This window comes from Tursiops truncatus, chromosome 8 (assembly GCF_011762595.2).
Source record: "Tursiops truncatus isolate mTurTru1 chromosome 8, mTurTru1.mat.Y, whole genome shotgun sequence".
Taxonomy (NCBI): Eukaryota; Metazoa; Chordata; class Mammalia; order Artiodactyla; family Delphinidae; genus Tursiops; species Tursiops truncatus.
Window position 1 is genome coordinate 12,264,206 of NC_047041.1, and position 25,669 is coordinate 12,289,874.

Sequence of the window (25,669 nt, forward strand, 5' to 3'; positions counted from 1 at the left end):
TCCTCCCGTGCTGCTCTCTTTGGATCCATACAATATCCTACCAATTGTACTTAAGCCAGTGTAAATGTGTTTCTTCTCTTGCAATATTAATAACCCAGACGACAGCATCGCTGGACCCACGTGCAGACGACCAGATGTCTGACATGTATATTTGAGCGAGTTGTTCTTTAGTTTGGTTTGGTTTTGCCATTGAGTGTCATTAAAGGTTGAAATGGGCTAGAAAGGGAGGAGATGGGACTCCAGAGCCTTAGGGAATGGAGGCCATCATCTCTCTGGGCTGAGGGTCTCCCCCTCCTTCCCTCTGAACTGGAGTTGTTCATTTCCAGCTTAGCTACAAGCCACCACCCCGCTAACCTGGAAGCTCATCCTGTAAAGTCATCAACGTAATACCAGCCACACACCAGAGAAGTGCAGGGGAGGTGGAGTGGATGGGACACTAGATGTGCAGGGTCATGATGCAAGTTCACGGTCCAGGAGTTGCTCAGCCATTGACTAGCTCTGGGGTTGGGCAAGTTATCCAATGTCTTTGAGCCTCAGTTTCTTTGGTAAAGTGGGAATAATAACACTTAACTCTCTGGCTGTTGGGAGAATTAAAAGCAGTGCCCAGCACATGCAGGGGCTCCGTAGGTGTGACTGCAGTGACCAACTGAGCATGAATGTAAAGCACTACAACTCACAGAGGATTTTCCTATATTGCAAGTCATTTAAATCTCACAATGACTTGCAAGATTCGCTAAGTAGCCCTTAGTGTTCCCATTTTACAGATGAAGAAACTGAGGTTAAACAGAATCACTGACTTGTCCAAGGTTACCCACAGAGTGAGTGGCTGATGTCCAGCCCAAGTCTCAGCTTCTTCCCACAACACTGCCCTCAGCAAAAGAAAGCAAGACAGGAAACAGATGTGCAATGACTACGCTTCCCTGGGGCTGTGGCTGAATCTCTCCTTTCTTAATCCCATATAAGGTTTCATTCAGGGATCTGTGTACAGAATGTCCAGGAGATGAATGAATCAATATATGAAGGAATGAATGAGTGGGTAAATGAAGGAATGAATGAATTCCCTGTCTTAATTCTACTCCACACATGATTTGCCACAAAACCTGGGATCTTGTCTAGACTAAGCCCTATAGGGCTTCCTGGTGCATGTTTCTCTTCCTCTCTTGGGAATATCTACATCACAGGCCCGGCAATGGGTGCGGCTCACACGACCAGCCCCTCCTCTGCCAGCAAGGGAAGCAGAGGGCAGCCCTGCCCATGCTACGTACTGGTTTCTGCAGTCTCGTACTCGCTGTCTCTGAGAAGCTCAAAGATGTCCACTTCGACCTTGGCCTTGCCCAGCCTCTCGGGAGCACGGTTGATGCGGTTCTTGGCCAGGGTGATGGACAGCCGCTCCCCTCTGCTGCACTCCATGGGGTCATCCAGGATAGCAGCTGTGGGCAGGCAACCACATGGACACAGTTGGTACCCTCTACCGTTACGCGTCCTCCTACTCCAGTCTCCCCCCCGTGCCGCCTTCCACCTCCACCCTGCCATCCTCAGAACTGTCCCCAAAGCAAGTCCCCTGCATGCTAAGGGTCTAGGTCTGTAGCCAGGTGTGGCGGTGAACTCTAGTGTGGCTAGTCACCTCAGGGACACTGTAAAACCACGGCAGGCCACCAGGGGCCCTACCTGGAAGAGGTCCCCAGGCTCAGGCATCGCGATACCCTTGAACCTAGGTTTACCTGCACACATGGGCACACGTGTGCAAAGGGAGGGAGATGGCAGCAGTCCTTTGAAAATGGTATTCTGGGCATATGAGAAACTCTCCTTGAGGTGATCTAGGGTTGAAGAAGCCCAGGTTTGAGAGGGAGACCTGTGGTATCAGGAGCCGCTACAGGGCCCTGCTGAATGCCTGTTGTCCACCGATGACACATGTCACCTAGTGAGCTACATAGTTTCTATGAACTTCTGTCCTCACTGAACATGGGGAAGAGTAAGACAACCTCATGGGGCTGGTGTGGGAATTCAGTAAGACAATGTATATACGTGGCACATCATCACAATTTAATCAGTGTGACAATCAGTGTGAATGGTTGGAGTGGTGTGGTACCAATGCTGCCCAACCTCTGGAAGCAGTATTAAGGATGCGTGTTAACCTGAGTTCAAATCCCAGCCCCGCCCCGTCTTAGCTATGGGGCCTCTGTCTCCTCACTTGTAAAATGGGGAGAGAGCCTCTTCTTTGGGTTCCAGTGAAGATGACATGGGTAGTGCGTGTGAAGCGCTCAGCGCAGTATCTGGTGCACAGCAAACACTCAGTAAATCTAGCCATTGGTATCATTCATTCTCTTGGTAGAGGAAGTTACACAATTGAAAATCTCTGCACAAAAACTTGTACGCAGGAGTGTGGGTGAAGGGATAAATTAGGAGGTTGGGATTAACATATACACGCTGCTATATATAAAATAGATAACCAACAAGGAGCTCCTGTATAGCGCAGAGAACTATACTCATTAGTTTGTAATAACCTATAAGGGAAAAGAATCTGAAAAAGAATATATATATATATATATAACAGAATCACTATGCTGTATGCTTGGAACTAACACTATATTGTAAATCAACTATACTTCAAATTAAAAAACTAAAAATAAAATGTCCTAAAAATAAAGTTACTCTGTCTAAATAATAAAAAAAAACTTGTATACAAATGTTCCAAGCAGCATTATTCATAATAGCCAAAAAGTGGGAAAACCCAAATGTCCATCTACTGATGAGTGGATGAACAAAAATGTATATCTATACAATGGAATATTACTCAGAAACAAAACGGAATAAAGTACTGATGTATGCCACAACATGGATGAACCTTGAAAACATTATGCTCAGTTGAAGAAGCCAGACACAAAAGGTCATGTGTTGAAAGACAGCATTTATATGAAATGTCCGGAATAGGCAAATAGAGACAGAAAGTAGATTAGCTGTTGCCCAGTGGCAGTGGTGGTGGTGAGGAAGCTGGGGAGAGATGGAGAGTGACCACTAATGCACATAGTGTTTTGGGGGGATGACAAAAATGTCCTAAAATTGATCACGGAGATAGCTGCACAACTCTGTGACTATACTAAAAAACGCTGAATTGTCTACTTTAAACGGGTGAATTGTGTGTTATATGAATTATATCTCAATAAAGCTGCTACAAAAATAAAGATCGAGCTTATCTTGCAGAGCTTGAAGCCGCAGAAGAGCAACACAGAGAATCAGACCGAATTGATTTCACTGACACGTGGCCCTTGAATCTCTGTGGCTGGTATGGACAGAGACCCAGTTTCTATGCCATCTTTTCTGTATAAGGTTCCCGTATCTCCTGTGACCCATTTTCCAAACCAAAACCAGGACACAGAATATGACAAAGCACTTTTTTTCTGATTTGTGGATTTATTTATAGGCATAGCCTTACTGAACAATAGAAATTAGATTTCATTTACACGGGTTGGCCATACGTGGGGCCACAGAGGTACATCCCAAGAACTAGGCGATAAAGTAGGCTTCTGCGAGTCAAGTAGCAAAGTCCATGCACACCTGATAGGATTAGCCCCCTGAGGGAATGGACAAAGGACCGGTAAATGTATGACTGAAGAGCCCAGAGACACCTAAAATTCCTACCCAGGTCACCTTAGGGAAGCAAGACCAGAATGAGATTATTACTTAGGAAGCAGAAATGTGAACAGTGACACTGTGCTGTCCCAGGAAAGGAAGACTTTGGGAATAGAAGGGAAGTGGGGCAGCCCAGAGGAGCGATTCTCAAACGGTGTTCCTTGGAGGGCCCCTGGGTTCCTTCAAGAAGCAGAGGGGAAGGCTGAAGGGAGGTCTCTAGTCCCACACCAATTTCAACCAGCACAACTCCACATCCATCAGTTTTAGATATCGGAGTTCTCCAAAAGACATGTTGTGGAGAAAAGAAATGTTTCACTGTTAAAAATATAATAGAAACCATTAACCCAGCCCTGGAGCATAGAAAAGAGACATCGAAAGTGTCAGGAGTTGGCAGTGCCGTCCTGCATGAGTCACAGGAGAGAGGCACCGGGTCCATGGGATACTAGCCTCATGTTAATAGGTACACATTTATCCAGCGACAATGGCAGGGTAAGTCCTAGCGGACTTACCTAGTCTCACTGTCTGCAACAACTCTGTGAGATAAGGGTGTTACCTGTGTCATCTTCACTTGGAGTGAGAAAACAGAGGTCACAGAGGTCAAGTGGCCCGCCCTCGTTCACAGGGCTGGTGAGTGTAGAGGAGGGAGGGGATCCCAGGTCAGTTTCATATGGACCCTGCATTCTTAACCACAGGTCATATTCCTTCTAATGAAATTCATATTCCCAGGGGTTTGCTGCTGAGAAGGGCGTAGGCTAGGTAGGTGTGTCTTAGGCAGCTCACACTGCTATAAGAAAACACCATAGGGGCTTCCCTGGTGGCGCAGTGGTTCAGAGTCCGCCTGCCAATGCAGGGGACGCGGGTTCGTGCCCCGGTCCGGGAAGATCCCACATGCCGCGGAGCGGCTGGGTCCTTGAGCCATGGCCGCTGAGCCTGTGTGTCCGGAGCCTGTGCTCCGCAACGGGAGAGGCCACAACAGTGAGAGGCCCGCGTACCACAAAAAGAAAAAAAAAAAAAGAAAACTCCATAGAGTGGGTGGTATTTATTTCTCACGGTTCTGGAGGCTGGGGAGTAGGAGATCATGGTGCCAGCATAATTGGGTTCCAGGGAGGTCCTGCCTCCTGGTTTGCAGATGGCTGTCTTCTCCCGATGTCCTCACACGGCAGAGAGAGGGAGATCAAGCTCTCTGGTCACTTTGAAAAGGGCACTGGGGTCTCACCTTCAGGACCTCTCCTAAACTCAATCACCTCCCAAAGTGGGGAGGGATAAATTGGAAGTTTGGGATTAGCAGATACAAATGACTTTCTATAAAATAGGTAAACTACAAGGTCCTACTGCATGTATAGCACGGTGAACTATACTCACTATCTTATAAATATATATAAAACTGAATCACTTCGCTGTACACCAGAAATTAACACAACATTGTAAACCAACTATACTTCAATTAAAAAAAAAACTGATGTGTGCTATGGACTGAATTATGTCCCCCCAAATTCCTTTGTCAAAGCTCTAATGTGTGCGTTTAGAGAGATAGGACCTTTAAGAGGTAAGTAAGGTTAAATGAGGTTATAAGTGTTGGGCTCTGATCGCTTGGGATTGGCATCCTTAGAAGAGACAACAGAGAAGGTTCCCTCCCACTTTCTTCCACCCCCAAGGCAGGAAGCAGGCTGTCACCAGGAACTGACCCTGCAGCACATTGACAGCAGACTTTTAGCCTCCAGAACTTGAGAAATAGATGCCCCTTGTTGAAGCCACCCAGCCTGTGGTATTTTATTATGACAGCCCAAGCTGACAAAGACAATGTGCTAATTAATATAAACCCTCACATGCAGGACGCCAGCCAGCCACGTGACACCACACAGTGAACTCACAGAGCGTCACCAGACATACTTTGAGACAGAGGGATCATGGCCGGGGGTGGGGAGAGGGGGATGGCAGGGAAGAGAGAATGTGGGAATGATACACTAAGAGGCACATGAGGTCCCCTCGGTGCTCAGCACTCAGGACTCTGCCTTCAGAGGTACCTGGCAGGTGCTCACCAACTCACTAAGATCCACAGTCCCGCCCTCCCTCCCTTGCCAGCCCCCGTGCCATTCTGGGCACCACTTTTTCATTAGGTTTTAGGTTTTAGACACTAATTAATTTCTGGCTGGGAACAGCCTCAGCTGGGTGGTTGGCTGGCATCAAGCATACTGGGATCAGAATTATTAGGATGACCACAGGAGCCAGACTCCAGGGCTGGGGGCAGCAAGGATGAGGCTCAGGCCTTCTAGGGACACCTGAGGAGCATGTCCGCAGCAGGCATTACGGAGCAGCGTCCCTGCTGTCCAGCGCTCACCTGCAGGGCCCGGGGGTGAAGGAGAGCAGCTGGCACAGGACTGAATGTGTGGCCGCTGCCCCTAACCTTCAGCTCCAGGCCTGGCTGTCGGGCTGGGCCAGGATGCTGAGTCCCCAGCCGCTGCCTAAGGAGGAGCCACGTCATCTGGCACATCCTCCACACCTGCAGCCACAGTGAGGCTGATCGGGGCCGGGGGTGATCTGCCTCTGCAGCAAAGGCCAGGCTGAGACGGGGAGACGTGTTTAGGGACCAGGGTCTGCCCCCTTGCCAGCCATGGGGACTCTGCAATGACTCTTCAAACCCACATGGACTCATGACTCCTTCCCGCCCAGGGAGCCACGAGCCCTCACATTTCCCTTGGCCTTTCTCCCCGCGAGCCAAGTGCTTTACCCTCTGCTGGGACGTCTCTGAGTTCTAAGGCTCGTGCCAAGGGAAGGGCGGCCTGCTGACTCTGCCCACCTCCACCCAAGCGTACCTCCATGTTCTGGGCCCACGCCTGTCTCTACTCTGGAGAGGACGCCTCCCCCAGGGCTGGCAGGCTGGGGCTGCCCACTGGGGTGCTTTCTTACTCACCCCTAGTGGTCCTGGCCATGACCACCCAGGGGAGGATGTGTGATCACTGACCCGCTCAGACCCCTTAAGCCTCCCCGTGGTCTGAAGGGTTGGTCCCAATCGAGCCTCCAGGATGGCATCAGGCCCTCCACACCTTTCTACCTGCGGCACACCTTCCATCCCCCTAGGGACAGTGCCTCTGAGCTAGGACCTGGGCTGACAGGTTATGTTCCCTCCTCTATGCCTCTGCGGACACTGGCCCTGCCTCTTATTCCCCCTCTCCCTACAAGACCCACCTCAGACCACCTCTTCCAAGAAGTCTCCCCTGACTCCCCAGGCCAGTGCTCTCCTTGGATTTCCACGCACTGCCTTGGAAGGGTATTTACCTTTCCATTTCCAGGTGAGTTTCCTCATCTAGCTTGTACCTTAAAAGCCCAGAGCAATCCCTCCTTCCTTTGAAACTCCCCAGATTCCGCATCCCACATCAATTCCCCCTTCTTAGTACACTCACAGGAACTTCTCTGTACTTGTCCTCAGACAGTAACCACTTCTGACTTTCTATTATTTATTATGCCCATTTGTCCATCTTTTCTCCCCTAGACAGCTGCCTCCTGAGGGCGAGGGCCATGCCTTATTCATCTCTGCAACTGTGCAATCCCAGATACATACGCACTGAGCCCTTAATGAATGGTATTGAGTGAATAAATAATGTAAGGCCACTGTATTCTCATGCCCTACAGCCAGGAGCAGACACTGTGCCTGGTGCAGTAGGCATTAGACTAGGCGTGGACTGGGGACAGTTCCTATGCCCAGGCCTGCAGGGCAGAGGACCTGGGCGGACCCCTCCTTCCCAGGTTTGGGGCTTTCCTGCTCTCTGCTCACCTGTGTCCATCAGAATGGGGCTTGCCTTCCCTCCACAATTTCTCAGCAGCCCATAAGTGACCCCTCTGATGGAAAATCAGCCTCCTTAATCCCTTGGTCCTTCCAGAGTCCCGCTGCTGAAGATTTCGAAGCACTTCGATAACTCTTACCTCTTTAAGGGCAGGAGTAAAGAGGTTTCACTGGGGAGTCTTATAGGCAGTATCTATAACGCGCCTACAGCTGTCAGAGCCCTGTGCCAACAAGAAGAGGAGGCGATGTGAGCCTCCAGGGAATCCGTCGGCTTTGCTCCCAAGCCAAGCCCCGGGCTGCTTGCTCCCTGGGGCCCCAGCCCCTCACCATCACTCATCGGGCATCTCACTCACCTGTGTCCTCCCAGTGCCCCTCGTTTCACCCCTGTTGGTCCCAGTCATCTTGCCGGAGGCAACCGCACCACTGTGCAGGCTGCTCCCACCGCAAACTCACACCCTCCCCCTCACCTGGGGGCCACACGCATCATATCCTTGTCTTCTGACATTACAGCGTATCTGTTTGCTGGGGCTGCCACAACAGCACCATGGACGGGGCGGCTTAAACAACGGAAATTGATTTCCTCCCAGTTCTGGAGGCTACAGGTTCAAGACCAAGGTGTCGGCAGGTTTGGTTTTATTCTGAGGCCTCTCTCCTTGGCTTGCAGATGGCCGTCTTCTCCTGGTGTCTTCACAAGGTCTTTCCACTGTGCCATGTCTGTGTCCTAATCTCCTCTGCTTAGAAAGATATCGGTCACGTTCGCTTATGGCCCACTCATACGACCTCACTTTAACTTAATTACCTCTTTAGAGACCCTACTTCCAAATACAGTCACATCCTGAGGTCCTGGGTGTTGGGATGCTAACAGATGAATCTGGGTGGGGAGGGACGGTGTACAATTCCGGCCACACCATGGACCTTCACCTCTAGCCACCGCCTGCTCTCACCTCCCCACTCAGCCCACGGGCTGGCTAAACTGAGGCCGCTCTCGGTGAACTGCCTCAGCTTTGTGCCCCGACCTCTTTCCACTGGGCTCAGATGAGGGGGGTCCTGTGAGAGGAGGTCCCCAGGCCTGGCTCTCTGCCTCACCACGCCTCCCTGCTCTCCTTTATGTTCAGTGTCTGTCCCAGACCCACTCATTCCCCTCCACTAAAACATGGCCAGAGCCCTCCCCTCCCATCGGGACCCTCCACTGACCACACGGACCAAGCATGTCCCTCCGGCCCTCCCTTTACCCCACCTGCAACTCGGATCAGGCTTCTCCAGCGATGGATCAACGTTTGCTAACGCTACCTCATCCCACCCTGGACTCTCCCTCTGTCCCCACCACCCACTCAAACTGTACTCGCAAGGCAAATAACCTTCAATAGCCCTTTTTTTTCTTTTCTTTTTGCGGTACGCGGGCCTCTCACTGTTGTGGCCTCTCCCGTTGCGGAGCACAGGCTCCGGACGTGCAGGCTCAGCGGCCATGGCTCACGGGCCCAGCCGCTCCGCGGTATGTGGGATCCTCCCGGACCGGGGCACGAACCCGTGTCCCCTGCATGGGCAGGCGGACTCTCAACCACTGTGCCACCAGGGAAGCCCATTTTTGCAAAACTGGTGGACACATTTGATTCCTTGTCTTATTACGTCCCGAGCTGGCATGACTGTTTGTATCTGCCACGTGCTGTTCAAAGAACGTCGTGTGTATCACCTCATTTAATCCTCACGCAACCCTACAGCTTACCGTCCCATTTTATAGGTGGGAACACTGAGAAAGAGGCCTGTTAAGCAACTTGCCCAAGATCACCCAGCTCTGAACGGCAGCCTTGGTCCAGCCCATGAGCCACTAGACCACGTCATCAGGTCGCCTCCCGGGTTCTCTTTGCATCTGAGGGTCCCCGGTGCTCTTTTGTGCCTGGGACCCTCAGCTTCCGTGGCTTCCATGGCACGACACCCCTGGGACTTTCCTCCTACTTCTCTGCCCATTCTCTCAAGGTACACTTCTCCTGCCTGACCTTTAAATACCGGGGAACCCCAAGGGGCTGTGTAGAACCCTCTTCTCACCTGACTCCCAGGGGCTTCCTAAATGACCTCGCTCACAGCCACCTCCATGGGGGTACTTGACTTATGTCCACCTGCCTGATGATCCCTCCATGCAAATGTCTGACGAGGATCCCAAATTTAGCAAAACCCAGACTAAACCCACCCTCTTCTCTCCTGTATTCTCCCTGATATATTCCTGAGTTTAGTTAACGCAGCACCAGCTACCCAGGCATCATGGCCTCACCCCAATTCCTCACCTCCTGGTTGCTTCTGATTTTCCCTCCTCAAGATTTCTCAAATCACTCCTTTCTCTCTGGTCTCAATACTGCTGTTCTAGTTCAGTCCTTTCATTTCAGTGATTTCACTGCAACCTCATAACTCTCACTTTTTACTTTTAATTTTTAATGTTTTGATTTATATTTATTTGTTTTTATTGAAGTACAGTTGTTTTACAGTGTCACCAGAGTTTTAACCACCACCCAGCACTCCACAATCACTCCCACACACAGCTGCCAGAGTGATCCCTTTAAGGTACAAACCCTCGCTTTTAGCTTCCAATCTCCAAATAAATGAATTACTTGATATGGCAGACAAGAGCTGGCTCTAGCTTTTGAATCTTATATTCTGCTTCTCTGCTCATCTGTCTCCAGCTTCTAGAAATACTGAACCACCTAACTCCTATAGTACCATCTAAGGTGCGCGCGCGCGCACACACACACACACACACACACACACACACACACACACACACACACACACACGGTGCTGCTGTGTGCCAAATACTTTAGCTTAATCTCCTCCCTCTGCGTCCTCACCTTTGCCCACTCACCACTCCTACTCAGAATGAATCCTCAGCTCAGACCTCCCCTCCTTCCGGAAGCCTCCTCTGAACACAAAGGTTGATCAAGTGTCCCAACTATGTATATTCATAGAATCCCATGCATCTTACACTCTAATTATCGGTTTAGTCTTTCACTTTCACGCTTTCATTTTTTCTGTCCCCAGTGCCTGGCGCCTCGCCTGATAACACTTTATCAGCGTTAGAGCCAAATTTGTTTTGGCTTTTGAGGAATTATATGCTGACTTCTATTCTTCCATCAAAATTACTAGTCTGATCCACACATATATGGACAACTTACTTTGACAACAAAGGTGCAGTGAGAAAAATGGGCTTTTCAACAAATGATGCTGGAACAACTAGATATCCATGTGTTTTAAAAAAACTTCAAACCCCGTCTTATGCGATATACAGAATAAACTCTGTCTCACAGTATATACAAAAATTAATGCAAAATGGATCATAGACCTAGAATTATAAAACTTCTAGAAGAAAATCTTTGTGACCTTGAGTTAGAAAAAGATTTCTTAGATGTGATGACACCAGAAGCAACACGCATGAAATTAAAAATTGACAAACTGGACTTCGTCAAAGTGTTAAATGTCTGCTCTTCAAAGACACTGTTAGTGGAATGAAAAGATGAGCCACAGACTGCGAGAAAATGTTACATGCAAAGCATACACCTGAAAAAGACTTGTATCCAGAATATACAAAGAGCTCTCAAGACTCAACAATAAGAAATCAAACAACCCAATTTTTAAAGATGGGCAAAAGATTTGAACAGACGCTTCAACAAAGAGGTTATATAGGCAGCAAGTAATCTGTGAAATGTACTCAAGAGCATTAATCATTGGGGAAATACAAAGTAAAACCCTAATGGGATATTGTCAGAAACCCATTAGCATAGCTAACACTTCAAAGCTCAACCACACCACCTCGGTGAGGAGGAACTGGACCTCTCATATGCTACTGATGGGGCTGTAAATGGGGTATGACCACTCAGAAAACCATCTGTCAGTTTCTTGAGAAGTTCAACATACATCTGCTGTATAATTCAGCCATTCCACTCCCAGGTAGGTATCCAAAAGAAAAGAAAGCACGTGTCTACACAAAAATATGTAGACAAATGTTTATAATTACTTGATCCAGAGCAGTCAAAGACTGGAAACACCATCAACAGGTGAATGAATAAACAAACTGTGCTCTCTCCATACAATGAAATACTAGAATGAAAGAAGCCAGACAACAAAGACAACATACTGTATGTTTCCATTTTTATATATTTCTAGAAAATACAAACTAATCTGTAGTGCAGGAAGCAGATCTGTAGTGCAGGAAGCAGATGCCTGGGGCTGGGGCTGGGGCAGGAAGGAGCAGGCTGAGGAATGAAAACGTGACACCAGGAAACTCTTTTTGGGCGATGAAAAAATTCTCTATCTTGGTTGCGGTAATGGTATTTACAGGTGTACGCACGGCAAAACTTATCAAATTTTACACTTCAAACTACATGCAGTTTATTGTCTATAAGTTATACCTCAGTTTTTTTAAACATCTTTATTGGAGTATAATTGCTTTACAATGGTGTGTTAGTTTCTGTTTTATAACAAAGTGAATCAGCTATACATATACATATATCCCTATATCTCCTCCCTTTTGCGTCTCCCTCCCACCCTCCCTATCCCACCCCTCTAGGGGGTCACAAAACACCGAGCTGATCTCCCTGTGCTATGCGGCTGCTTCCCACTAGCTATCTATTTTACATTTGGTAGTGTATCTATGTCCATGCCACTCTCTCACTTCGTCCCAGCTTACCCTTCCCCCTCCCCATGTCCTCAAGTCCATTCTCGAGCAGGTCTGCGTCTTTATTCCTGTCCTGCCTCTAGGTTCTTCAGACCATTTTTCTTTTTAATTCCATATATACGTGTTAGCATACGGTATTTGTTTTTCTCTTTCTGACTTATTTCACTCTGTATGACAGACTCTAGGTCCATCCACCTCACTACAAACAACTCAGTTTTGTTCCTTTTTATGGCTGAGTAATATTCCATTGTATATATGTGCCACATCTTCTTTGTTACCTCAATTTTTAAAACATGCTTTTATGAGAAAAACATTACTAATCCTCTGGCTCCTTCCTACCTTCTCCATCCCCTCCCCCTCCCCCTCAGCTAATGAAGCATCTTAAACTCTGTGGTCTACACTTACTGCCTCCAATTCCTCTGCATCTTCTCTATCCCGAGCCTCCACCACCTCTGGATTCACCCTCAGAAATCACCAAGGTTCTCCTTCCTTAGTTTTCAGAGTTTTGAAGCTCTCTCAAGCATTTGTGACTGGAACCTTTTTCTTGGCGTCATCTTTTGACATCCGTGATATGACACTATTTTGATTTTCATTCTGAGCACCTTCACCCCAACCCCCTTCCCTAGCTCCCTTCCCTTCTATATAACCCTAGTTGTCTGTGTTCTCCAGATCTCACACTCTGGATTTAGTCCTCAGTTCATTTTCTCTTCATGTGCATTTTCTCCCCTTGAAGAATTGATTAATTCTCAACTATCAGCTTTATGCAGATAACCCCAGAATCTCTGTCTCCAAGCTCAGTTTCTCATCTACACATTAGCCTCCTGTTTCTGGCTGCTAAAGGAAAACATCCCCTTGGAGATCCTTCCAAACTCCATGTCCCAAATGTAACCCTTTATTTTTCATAGAATGGTGGGGGGTCTCTCTGACTTCCCCATTGCAATTAATAGCAGCAGTTTCCCACACATCATCCATGTCAGAGCTGTCTTGCACGCCCCCCATCCTTCAGCCACTCTACCTGCTCAGTCACTAGGGACCGCTAAGGGATTTGCTTCCCATCCACTGCTTTCTTTCTGTCCCCACTGCCGCCATCCCGCCTCTCTCCTGCGATTCCCCTAACTTGTTACCTGCCTCCAGTCTCTCCCGCACTCATCCAGCTACTCCACACTGCAGATTCACCTGCCTGGCCCCTAACCCCTGCACAATCTGGTCCCCACTTGCCTTTCCAGGCTCACATTCTACTAAATTCTCTGACCACCTAGTTAACACCTAGGCAGTCCTTGCTGTCACTCTGCCCTGTGTCTTTTCTCCAGGTGGTCTCTTCTTCCTGGAAAGCTCTTAGCTTTTCTTTATCCACATCTAAATCCTACGCAAATGATGCCCCACTCTCCTGCCCACTCCCACCCTGCCCCTGGCAAGCGCTGGACTGCTCTAGCCCGGCTAATCTTGCCCTCTTCAAATCCCCCAAAGCGCGTATTATCAGCGTCATTCATTAAGCACGTAATCTGTGCTTTGTAACTGCTATAAGTCATTCATCCATTCATCCAATCATCCCTTGATTAATTCATCAAACACCTATTCAATGCCTATCTTAAACAAGGTACTAGGTATATAGAAAAGGATAAGATATGACCATAAACGCAAGTGGCCACAACCCAATATGGTATGTGATTGACAAAATCATACTACACTCCAGCCATGAGCCACTCAGGTGCTCACTGTGCTGGGGACTCACAGAGAACTAAGACCAGGCCCTTGACTCTCAAACCTTTGGCCCCTCCTGGGAGTTGGCAGTGGTGCTGGGAGAGACAGACTGTTACTGTATAATGGAGTTAGTGGATCCATAGAGAGAATCACAGATGTCTAAGGAAGTACAGTTAAAGGAAAACCAACCTCTTCCGGGTGACGGAGGGAAGTTTTAGGGAAGGCCTCATACATTTCTCCAACACACACATGGTGAGACCTACTAACTACCAGGCACTGTGCCAGGTTCCCAGAAGACGCAACCTTGAAGGAGGCACGTGAGTTTCCCTGGAGAGGCAGGGCAACCAAGTGTGTTCCCGTGTGGGGAGCCCCCAAAGGCATGAGGAAGCCTGGGTTGACTGGTTCAGCTGGCATGAGGGGCCCGAGCCCCTGGCAGGGGAGGCTGGACAGGAGGACAGGAGCCTGAGCATGAAGGACCTTGTGTGTCACGCCAGGGAATTGAGAGAAAACAACAGGAGGATTTTCCACAGACAATGACATCATATTTGCATTTTAGGGTTATCATGCTCACATCGTAGTAGATATACTGGCGAGAGTTCATGAAATGGGAGCTGGGAAGATCAGTTTGGGGGTGACGTTAGTAGCCCAGGAAAGAGAAATGAGGCAGGTACTGAGGGGCAGGACGATGAGGGTCAAAGACGTGGGGCAGATTCAAGCGAGATTCGGGAGGTGGAATCAAGAGGGGCCGCTGGGAGGAGATAAGAAGGGCTCTGGCTTCACTTATCGTTTAGGTGGTGACATCGCTGACTCAGATGAAGAGTAAGGGGAGAGGAAGGCTGTTCTCTTTTGTTTCTGGAGAAGGGTAGAATGATGAGTTTGGGGTGGTATTCATTAAGTTCGGGGTACTCTTGAGCAGCAAAGTTGCTGGCCTGGCTTTCCCGAGAACCGTCCAGGCTGGAGGCATAGTCCTGGGAGACCTCGGGGTTAGGGTGGTGATGCCAATTTGGATTCGGCATAAGGTGAAGAGTAAGGAGAGGACAGGGACGGGGCTAGGACCAAGGGGCTCAACATCTGGGGAGAGTGTGGAGGAAGAGAAGCTGATGCAAGAGACACAGTCGTCAGTGGTTGGGATGGAGGAGGGAAGGAGGATGGACGTCAAGTAGATTAAGCACTAAAAATTTTCCATGAGATCTGGCAATCAGGAGGTCACTGGCGATACCAGCAAGAGCTGTTCCCATGTAGAGGTGGGGGCAGTATTTAGGTGGCCACAGGTGAGAAGTCGCTGAGAAGTGACTGGAGTCAAGCAGCTCGTCTTCAAGAAAAGGAGAGCGATCAGGGCAAGAGGTGGCGTGAATCACATTGCCCAAGGGAGGGTCTTTAATTCACATGAGAGGAGCTCAGAAGAAGGCCCCGAAGGGGAGGGAGAAGCTGATGATGTCAGAAGAAAGGGGCCACTTTCTGAAGCAAGTCCTGCAAAAAGGCTGGTCAACAGAGAGCCTGAGGCACAGGTTACAGGTTCACCTGGGCTGGGGGCGGGGGCAGCGGGGAAGGGGGAAGGAGGCGGGGCCGACAGTGCTCACTGTGCCCCTGGTGCCCTCTCCTTTTCTCCATTTTAACAACAGAACACCCCGGTGTTACCTGGATCCCTGGAGGCCCAACTAGATTCATTTCCCAGTGTCCTCTGCAGCTGGGGGAGGCCAGAGCTGAATTCCAGCCGTCAGTATGAGTGGACGCAACCGTGGCACATCCAGGCCATCTTGCCCTGGACTCTCCTTCCCTTTCTTGCTGGCTCAAATGGTGACAACAGGAACGTGAGGAAACTACATGTTGATGATGGCAATGCTGCTTCTGCCTCTACCACCCCCCGCCAGCCCTGGACCACCACCTACCTCCGAGACCCTTCCATCTTTGAGCTACTTCATTTTCAGGTCTCCTTGTTACTATAGCTCAGCCTAAATTCTAACTCAGTGCCATCCAATAGAAATATAATGCAAGCCACACACGCAGCTTTAAACTTTCCAGTAACCATGTTGAACAAGTAAAAGGAAACAGGTGAAATCATGCAATTAATTTTAATAATATATTTCATTTAACCAAAAATTCCAAATATTACTATTTTAAATTCTAATAAATATAAAAATCACTGAGATATTTTGTATTCTTGACTTCATACTAAAACTTCGAAATCCAGGGTGTGTTTTATCCTTACAGAACATCTCAGTCCAGACTAGCCGCACTGCACGGGCTCCGTGGCCAGCGGCTACCATATCGGACAGCACAAGTCTACCTAATTCTAACAGATGGAGCTTTAGATAGATTTGGGGGGCGGGAGCATTGAGAGAGACTGAGCTTGAGCTTCTAATTCCTCTGAAAAGAGGTAAGATAATCACTTTCTGAGCCAGTGTGACACAGAAGGGATGGGTAGTTTCAGGTGAAAGCTTAGCATAGGTGCTCTGAGATGTAAATGTATTTCTGTTTGGGCCCAGTTGAAATGAAGAAAGTTGGTGTGTTTCTGCAAGCGGCCTCGGGGCATGGACAGGAGCAGGGCAGGTAGACATCAGAAGTGTCAAGAGTAGGAGTTATTAGGTGGGTGGGCAGGACGAGGGGACAAAGGAATTGAAGGCTCTTACAGGAGCGTTAGTGGGGTGACGGGCCGTGTTCTTTCCACTTGATGGGAAAGCCAGTGAAACCCAGAAAAAGTTGTCCAAATGGTTTGGCCCAGAGGGGCTGAGGAACACGTGGGGCACCTGGATTGTGAACATATGGAAAAGCATTGAGAGCAAGACGGTAGGAGCTAGGGGCAGAGGATGCTGTTTGCAGACTGCGGGATTTTGAAATTAAGGTTTTAGAGGCAGAAGAGGACTAAGGGTTGCCACAATCCAGAGTGAGGTTCAGACAGTGACGTGGAGAGGGAGAAGGTCACTGGAAGGGAGGACGTTGAGGATCCCCAAGGCAGTGGCACGAGAGGGGAGGATCCACGGGCACTGAGGGTGATCAGGGCGAGAGACAAGGTAGGATGAGAGGAAGGCTGTGAGGCAGGAACCAAAGCCACAGATGAGAAAGGCAGGCACTAGGGGAGCGGAGGCTTGTCCTGGGGAACAGTGGTAGCGGGGGAGCAGGTAACCACACCTGCCTCTCTTCTGAGTGAACAGTTGCCTCTGGAGATGGCTGGAAGGGAAGCACTGCACCTGACAGGTTTGGGTTCTAGCAAGTGGAGGGGGGCTGTGTGATGGGCTTGACATCTCAGCAGAACTGGGGCTCCGTGTCAAGCTGGCACGGATGTGGAGGGAGGTCAGGAGGGGGTGTCCGAGTGGAGGAGGCAGCACAGAGCGGCAAGGGGGAAGCATCCGAGGGGTGATGGGCACTGGGGTCCGCACACAGTCGTGCGGAGGGCTGCGTCCTGCTACCGCGCGACTGCCCTCTGGGCTGGGAACCCTGTCTCCGCTTTGCCGGTGTCCTCCATCTCACTCAGCACAGATCCGGCCAAACTCGTTAAAAGACTCGATCCTCGTGTGCGTTAGTTGTCACACGTTCCAAACACGATTCGCCTTCCGGTCCATTCCTTAATCCTTCATACTCCCACAGTTAATGAAAGGAGATGACCTCCCGGAAAAAAATGTACGAATAAAGGCCTCTGTAAGGTCTCTGCACACCCTACTGATATTCCCAGTTAACCCCAAGCTCTTCCTTTCTCTCCCTGCATCTTGCCACTTCCCTCTGGGTTGTCTTTGGGGAAGGAGAGTCCCCTTGCGTTCACATGGTCACAGGTCTGCGGCAGTTCCCCTGGCCAGTTCCGGCTGGACCAGTTGCACGACTGTGGCAGGGCAGTGCCCCGCACTGCCACACTCAAGGCTCTCTCTCTGCACACAGCCAGGCGGGGGGACAGAAAGAGCTGGCCGGAGTTGCCCGTTCGTCTTCTGTAACAGCTGCTGGTGACAGCTTTCCGGCCAAGTTATGGGATGGAGCGGACTGAAGCCAGAGGGCTGGGGAGCGATGGGGGATGCTGAGAAACTTGGCGGGTCTAGCTTGTACAAGGATGCCAGGCAAGGTCTGCTTTTATTCCAGAGGAGACTGAGCCCAGGTCAACTTCACAGGGGTGGGGCGGGGGGGATTCAATGTGATGAGCCCTTACTGAACACCTATCTGACTCCAGGCACTAGGGGGGTAGATGCATTTGAGAACCCAAAACATAGAGGCATGAAGCAGCCCTGGCCCCTGTTCTAAAGACTCATTGATTAGCTGGGGAGATGGTGATGGGGGACAGGGAAGGAGGGCAGAGAGCACAGCGACATGCTGGGCAGACTCTGAAAGGTGAGCTCAGCTGGGCAGCTGCCAGGTGCCACCCACAGAATCCATGCTCCTCTGTCACCACGGCTCCATGCTGTCTGTGACTCACCTGTCAATTTCCATCACATGATGTCACCATTGTTCCATGCTCCCTCCCTGACTCTAGGGCGGGAGATCCTAAGCCATAATCCCACTGAGGGGTTCTCATCTCTACATTTTACCCAAAGCTGTGATAAATGAGAGTGGTGCGCACCCGAATCCACCACGCAGGAGCTTGTCGCCTCCAATCACAAATGGCAATTACGATGGGAGCTAGAAGTCTGACACATTGGCTGATGCTAATCTCTCTTCCACCCAAGCAAGTAAGAGATAAGGACAGATAAGAACTGCTTTGAGTTCTTTGCAAGAATATGGCCAGAAAAATCTGAAGGGCCATTACTTTGATTGTTTCCACCTTGGAGTTATCTGTCTCTTTTCCCAGGACATCAAAGCACAAGTAACAGATCTTCTCGTTTACCGTCATCATCCCCCTGGGAAACAGTCAGAACAGGACAGAGAAATTTATCCAGGAGGACATGGCGTTAGAGCATCTAAGCTAGGGCCCCACATGGGAGAAGTGCTCTGTTGAATACTCATTCACCAATTTATTTGAAAAATATTCAGATAATGTCATCTTCTCTTTTGTGTTGTTTTCCTAAGGTGGAAGGGAGGAGATTCATACCAAGAACATGTGTCAAAATTCTAGGTCACGTTGTAATGACTGTTTCTGATTGGGGAGGACAGTCACTGTTCTACGTGCTGGGGAGACAGAGTCCTCATGGGGTCTACATCTAGAACGTAGGCAGGAGCTCTGCCTCACTGCCTCTTCAGCCTCCCTGGGGCTAGCGCCTCCCTATCACCCTGCCTCCCTCATAATCTGCACAAGTCTGAACATCCTTTGTGACACTTCACCAAAACCAACACCTCTTGGGTCTCTCTTCCCTCAAAAACCCGTATCATGCACCATATTTCACTTGGAGACTAACTCACTTGTTAGCTGGTATCCATGGGCACCTCAGGGTGTCTCTGGGGAATCACGTGTGCTGGGCTTTGTGGAGGGACAGTGGGGGGTTGGGGTGGTCCCTTCAGGGAAGAACAATGGTCCTGGCCACCTGGAGCCCAGAGGGGCAGCCCAGGATGGGGAGAGGAGCCCTCCAAGGTGAGGGGAATCTGCTCAAGTTCTACACCAGAACCCAGCAGACCACGTCTCGTTTTTCTGGGCAACTTGACTCTGACTGGCTGAGTTCCCTAATGAGCTGTTTGGGGCTGAAAGAGATGCTCAGCGGCTGCTGTCAGCATATTTAAAATGCGTAGAAGGACAAAGGAAAAGAAGTAGCACCAACCTGCAAGAGATAAAAAGCAGTCCCCCTCTGATGCCATATGCCCCAGAAGTAAAAAGCTAGTAAATTTAATTTAGTGTAGACCAAGCAATTACCCACTTTAAAAATTAAGGGCTGAGACCATAAACCCAGGAAACTTCAAATCTTTATAATGAGCAGTGTAATGAGAGAGAAAGGAGAGAAAGCAGGACAAAGGAAGAAGAAAAAGGCAGGAGGAAAGAGGAAGGGAAAGAGGAACAAGAGAAGAAAGAGGAGGAGGGGAAGAAAAGGGGAGGAAAAAGAGACACAGGATTAGCAGGGCAGAGCGGGAGACGGTGAAAAACAGGAGGGAGGAGAAATGGAGCATGTGCACGTCCCCGGAGGGATTTCCCGTTCTTGGGGTCTTCTGAGTCTCTCGCTAAAAAGATTTAAAGTCACAACGGTAGGCACAGATGGCAACAAAATCTTACCCTGCGGAATAGAAAATATTCACTCCTGTTTTTTTCTCTCCATCCCCACAACGGCCACCTTAGTTTAGAGCAGGGTTTCTCAATCTCGGCACTACTGACACTTGAGCCTGGTAATTCTTCGTTAGAGGGGGCTAGCCTGGGCATTGGACAAAGTTTAGCAGCATCCCTGGCCTCTACCCACGAAATGCCAGGAGCACCCTCCCCAGTTGTGACACCCCGACATGCCTCCAGATATTGCCAGGTGTCCCGGGGCGGGGGAGAGGAAAACTGCCCCGAGGTGAGAACCACTGGTTTAGACCATCATCATTTCACAAGTCCACTCTGGTCCCTGAGAGCTGTCCCTCCTTTCAGAGTCTTGCTGTTCCGCCAACCCTCTACATAAATCCAGAAGAGGAATTCCCCCAGGGCCCCACGTCGAGGGGGTCACTTCACTATTCAGAACCACTTAAGAGTATCCCAGTATCTACCGAATACAAAAATAATACTGGATACTCACTATGTGTCAGGTTTTGTTCTAAGCACTGGAAATAGACTGGTGAACGGGGCCAAGACCCAAACTCGAGGATCTTATGCTCTATTCAGGGAAGGCAGACAGTGAACATGTTAAAGAAGAAATGTAGGATAATTTCCGGTAGCGAGAAGTGCTTTAAAAAAAAAAATAGGGTCTCAGGAGAGGATGATGGGGGTGGTCAGGGAAGGTGTATCTGCAAAGAGGCATCATCTGAGCCGAGACCGAAATAATGAGGAGGAAGAAGCCATCGGGGAGAGGAAAGAACATTCCAAGTTGAAGGAACAAGAAAGAGCTTGGGGCTTCCCTGGTGGCGCAGTGGTTGAGAGTCCGCCTGCCGATGCAGAGGACCCGGGTTCGTGCCCCGGTCCGGGAAGATCCCACATGCCGTGGAGCGGCTGGGCCCGTGAGCCATGGCCGCTGAGCCTGCGCGTCCGGAGCCTGCGCGTCCGGAGCCTGCGCTCCGCAACGGGAGAGGCCACAACAGTGAGAGCCCCGCGTACCGCAAAAAAAAAAAAAAAAAAGAAAGAAAGAGCTTGGCAGGCATTGGAGTGCAGTGGTTGGAGTGTAGTGAATGCGGGGAAGGAGGAAGGAGGAAGAGGGGGACAGAGGCGTCGTATGCTTCCTGGGTCATGATGAGAAGTTTAATTTTATTCCAGTTGCAATGGGCAGTCACCAGATGGTTGTAAACAGAGCCCAACTCCCTAACCTAACTCTAGGCTTCATAATCTAACCCCTAACCCACCCCACCCCCCTCAATCTGCTTCTACTCCTGTACGAAGCTGAGTGTGCATCTGTCTCCCCTAAAGGATATTACAACACAGACTGCCTGGTCCCACTCCCAGAGATTCTGACTCAGTACGGGTCTGGGGAGGTGCCCAAGAATTTTCAGTTCTAACAAATTACCAGGATCTGCTGCCACTGCTAATCCAGGGACCACACTTTGAGTAACATTCTCTGAACAAACTCGACTGCTTCCGAGACGTGCCTTCAACCATGTTATTTTCGTGAGGAGACGACCCACAAGTCTATCCCTCCTCTGCAATTTCTCTGTATCAAACTCTCAGCCATTCTTCAAGGTCTGGTTCAAAAACTAAGTCTCACACATCCCTTCAGTTATCACCCCAGGAAAATGGACCACTCCCCCTGTCCAGTCATCATTCGGACACCATCTGTAAGTGACCTGCAGGACACATATTGGTGTGAGAGCCTCAGTTCCCTTCTAAACCACGACTTCTTCCAGGGCAGCGTCCTCATCGTAATAAATCGGTTTAGAATCCTTCTCTCTTTTCTGTTTTGAATGAGGTGAGCTATAATTAAATCAATTACTTATATAAATCACTAACACTGTGTCTTCTTTTTTACCTCACATTCATTTGGATGGCCATTACCAAAAACAAAAACAAACCCCCCCCCAAAACAAAAAATAACAGGTGTTGGCAAGGATGCAGAGAAACTGAAACCCTTGTGTACTGCTGGAGGGAATGTAAAATGGTGCAGCTGCTATGGAAAATAGTACGGTGGCGCCTCAAAAAGTTAAAAATAGAGTTACCACACCATACCCAGCAATTCCACGCCTGGGTATATATTCAAGAGAATTGAAAGCAGGGTCTCAAAGAGATATTTGTATACCCACGTTCATAGCAGTGTTATTCACAATACCTAAAACATGGCAGCAACTCAAGTGTCCATCAACAGATGAATGGATAAACAGAATGTGGTGTAGACATATGATGGAATATTGGTCAGCCTTAAAAAGGAATGAAATTCTAAGACATGCCACAACATGGATGAACTGTGAGGACATTATGCTAAGTGAAAGAAGTCAGACACAAAAAGACAAGTACTATATGATTCCACTTACATGCGGTATCTAGAGTGTCCAAATTCATAAAGACAGAAAGTAGAAAGGTGGTCGCCAGAGGCTAGGGGAGGAGGGAAGTGGGGAGTTATTATTTATTGGGTACAGAGTTTCAGTTTTGCAATACGAAAAGAGCTCTGGAGATGGATGGTGGTAATGGTTGCAAAACACTGTAAATGTACTTAATACCGCCAAGCTCTACACTTAGAGATGATTGATATGGTAAATTTCACGTTATGTGTACCTTACCACAATTAAAAATAATTTTTAATGGAAAAATGGGTCTTCTTTTATAGTTTACAAAGCACTTTCACACATCTTATCTCATTTGCACCTTTTAATAATCTAGAGGATGATAGTAAAATATTAGCATTCCCATTTTACAGATGAGTAGTAACAAGTCCAGAAATATCAAGACAACTCAAGGACACGCCGCTGATGCGTTGAGGGGTTAAAACTGAAGAACAGATCCTTTACTACCAATACGCTGTGCAGTATATTCCAGTGCTTTTCCTGGAATGTTCTGTGTAATAAATACATCACTTCTTATGTGCTAAGTGATGTATGGATACTAGCTGGCGAGTTGGGAGGAAGGAAAGAAGGCAAGGAGGGAGGAAGGGAGAGAAGGAATTATTTGATGTGAGGAAGGTGCCTCTCTCATGATTTAGGGAAAGAGGGAAAACCAGTATTTGCTGGATGTTTCTACGTCCCTGGCAGTCTGTATATGTTTTTTCTCTTAACTTTTACACACCACAACCCTATAATGGTGGGTGATACTTTTATTCTTTTTTAAAATTATTATTATTATTATTTTAATTTGTAGATGATGATAACGAAAACCAAGTGCTTAAACCACCTGACCACTTTCACCTCTACTTTGAATCCAGGCCTGTGTGACTCTGGGCCCAGGCTCCCACTACTGGGCAACAAGGCCACCTCCATGTTCTAGAATGATCTGGTTAACACACATTCCTGTCCTCGATTAGCAGTCAACTGATTATGTACCCAAGTCACTGCCTTCCTCCACCAGCACCCCAACCAGGGCACTTAGAATTCAAAGAGACGCTTTCTTGAAATGTTCTTCCCTCTCGGCAGGCCCTCTGACCAGCCCATTCTGCTTGGGCTCTCAGGGTGAGCAGAGGTCAGGCCTGTGGGAGTTTCTCCTTCACTCTCCTTTCCTCCTGGCTCACACAGGCCTGTGCACCATCTCCTGCAAGACTGGTTGGTCCCTCCTCTTTGTCCCAGGGCTCACACCCCCCGGGGTCTTCACAGCGGGCAGGGAAGCATCATACCCAGGCAACCACTCCTTTGTCCCAGCCCTTCCCCTCCCTCATGAAGGAACACACCATGGAGGCCAGCACTCCCCGCTCCTGGGCCTGATGGACAAGAAACAGAGGTACGTCCCGCCAGGGGCCGAACTGCTAGACAGGGTTCCCGGGAAGCCCACTCTCTCGACTCACCAAGGCATCTCACACCACCCCTTCCACGCCAGCTCATTCCCCCAGCCCTGCCTCCAAATAGTCTGGTACTTTGGAGCTGCCCGAGCCGAAGGCATCCCCAGGCTGCCCTGTTGTAAGAATGTGTGTGGAAGGATCTGAGTCCCCAGTGATTTGAAGCAAGGGCTCATCGACCCCTGCGTGATGAACTTGGTTGCAAACGTGGCTCCAGCCCCTGATTCTCCATCACACTCTGTCATCTAGTAGCTTTCATGCCTCAGCATCCGGAACTGGTTAGTCTAGCAAATGTTAACCCACTCCATGAATCTGATGGTAATGAGGTGGACTTTCACTTTCTTTATCATTAGAGCTGGCAGACCCAAAGGGTAATTTAGTGTTTGAAAAGGCTGCTTTTAAAACTTTATGTCAGGGGACGCATTGCCAAAGGCAGCCTAATAACTGCACCATTATATACAGACTCAAGCCTTTACTTAAATTCACGTTCATCTCATCCCTGTCTATAAAACAGAGGGATATGTATGGAGTCAGTCTTTAATCTTCAAAATAAATGTATCCTTCTTGTTTTTCTCCCCCAGTCAGTCTTCCTGGCGTCTGCAGAAGCTTGCTGGGGGTCTGATCCTGTCTCTCTCAGGCACTTTTCAGCTCCTGTCCATCAAAAGGACATTAATTATTCAGCAAGCCTCTACCACATGCCCACGGTGCAAGCGGTGGAGATGCAAGATCGACATGTTCATGGTCCCTGCCCTCAAGGAGCTTACAGACTTGTATGGAAATGGACGCAAACAACTGCAAGATGAATGGCCGTGAACACTCTGTCCCACTTTGTTTTTGTCCATAGCACTTGTCAACTTCCAACACACTCCACACTTCCTTGCTTATTTGCGGTCCCTTGGTCTCTGCTGCAATGTAAATCTCCGTGGGGCAGGAATTGTGTCTGTTTTGCTTTCTGCTATACTCCAGCCCCAGCACAGCACAGAGAAGGCACTCAAGCAATACTTGCCGAAAGTGGGCTGTATCGGTGCCGTGTAGAGGTGCACGCGGAGTGATTCTGGGGTGCTAGGAGGGACCTCCTTTTTCTGGGGAGCTGCCTAGGAAGATTTCACAAAGGATGGCACGTTTAAACTGGGTCGTGAGATACAAATTTGCTTGTTGGAGAAAAATTCCTAGTCCATGGGCACAGAGAAATGAAAACAAATTGTTCCTATAGCTGGGATTTGGGGTCACTGGAGAGAAGGGCAGAAAATGAGACTGGAGGTACTGGTGATGGGGACGGGGTAGACTGTTAAGGGCCTTGTAAGCCATTTAGAGAGACGTGAACCTTATATCAAAGGTACTAGTTGAGAAACCTGTAACAGCATCTTTAGAGCTGGAGAGCAGACCCCCCCCCAGGTGAAGTTTCTAGTTCCCTGACAACACTGCCAGTACAGGAGTCTGCTAGGCCTATGTAGTTGTCAGGCCACAGACCACAGACGGCCCCAATGATCTCTGCATCCTGGTGTTCACACCCATCTTCTAATTCCCTCCCACACTGTACTGGGGTTGATCTGACCGATAAATAGCATACCACAGAAGTGATGGGATGTCTCTTCTGAAACTACCTTCTTAGGTGGGTCTCTCTCTCTGTGTCTCTCTCTCTCTCACATGCCCTTCCTGCTCTGGGAAAGTGTGCTGCGTTGTGAGCAGCGCTATGGAGAGAATCACATGGCCAGGTGCTGAAGCCTCCAGCCAATAGCCGGCAGGGAACCGAGGTCTGCCCAGGTCCACATGAGTGAGCTTACAGATGACTGCAGCCGTGGTCAATATCTTGACTGCAGCCTGGTGAGAGACCCTGAGTCAGATCCACCCAGCTAAGCAGCTCCTGGATTCCTGACTCTCAGAAACCATGTAAGACGATAAACATTGCTTCAAGCCACTGAGTTGGGGGTGATGTGTTATGTAGCGGTAGATCATTAATAC

The 25,669-nt window shown here is 49.0% G+C and overlaps 1 protein-coding gene across 9 annotated transcripts in view; it reads right to left on the reverse strand.

The window, feature by feature from the left end:
- The window catches only part of GRIK4 (glutamate ionotropic receptor kainate type subunit 4), a 354,683-nt gene that overhangs the window by 176,870 nt on the left and 152,144 nt on the right, over positions 1–25,669 (reverse strand). For all 9 annotated transcript variants that reach the window (XR_012333292.1, XR_004527810.2, XR_012333293.1 and 6 more), the window contains exon 3: positions 1,266–1,430. Coding sequence is in view for 6 of the 9 variants with exons in the window: in XM_073808072.1 (XP_073664173.1) it covers positions 1,266–1,430 (165 nt within the window). In the remaining 3 variants the exon portion in view is untranslated. The remainder of the gene's footprint in view (positions 1–1,265; positions 1,431–25,669) is intronic.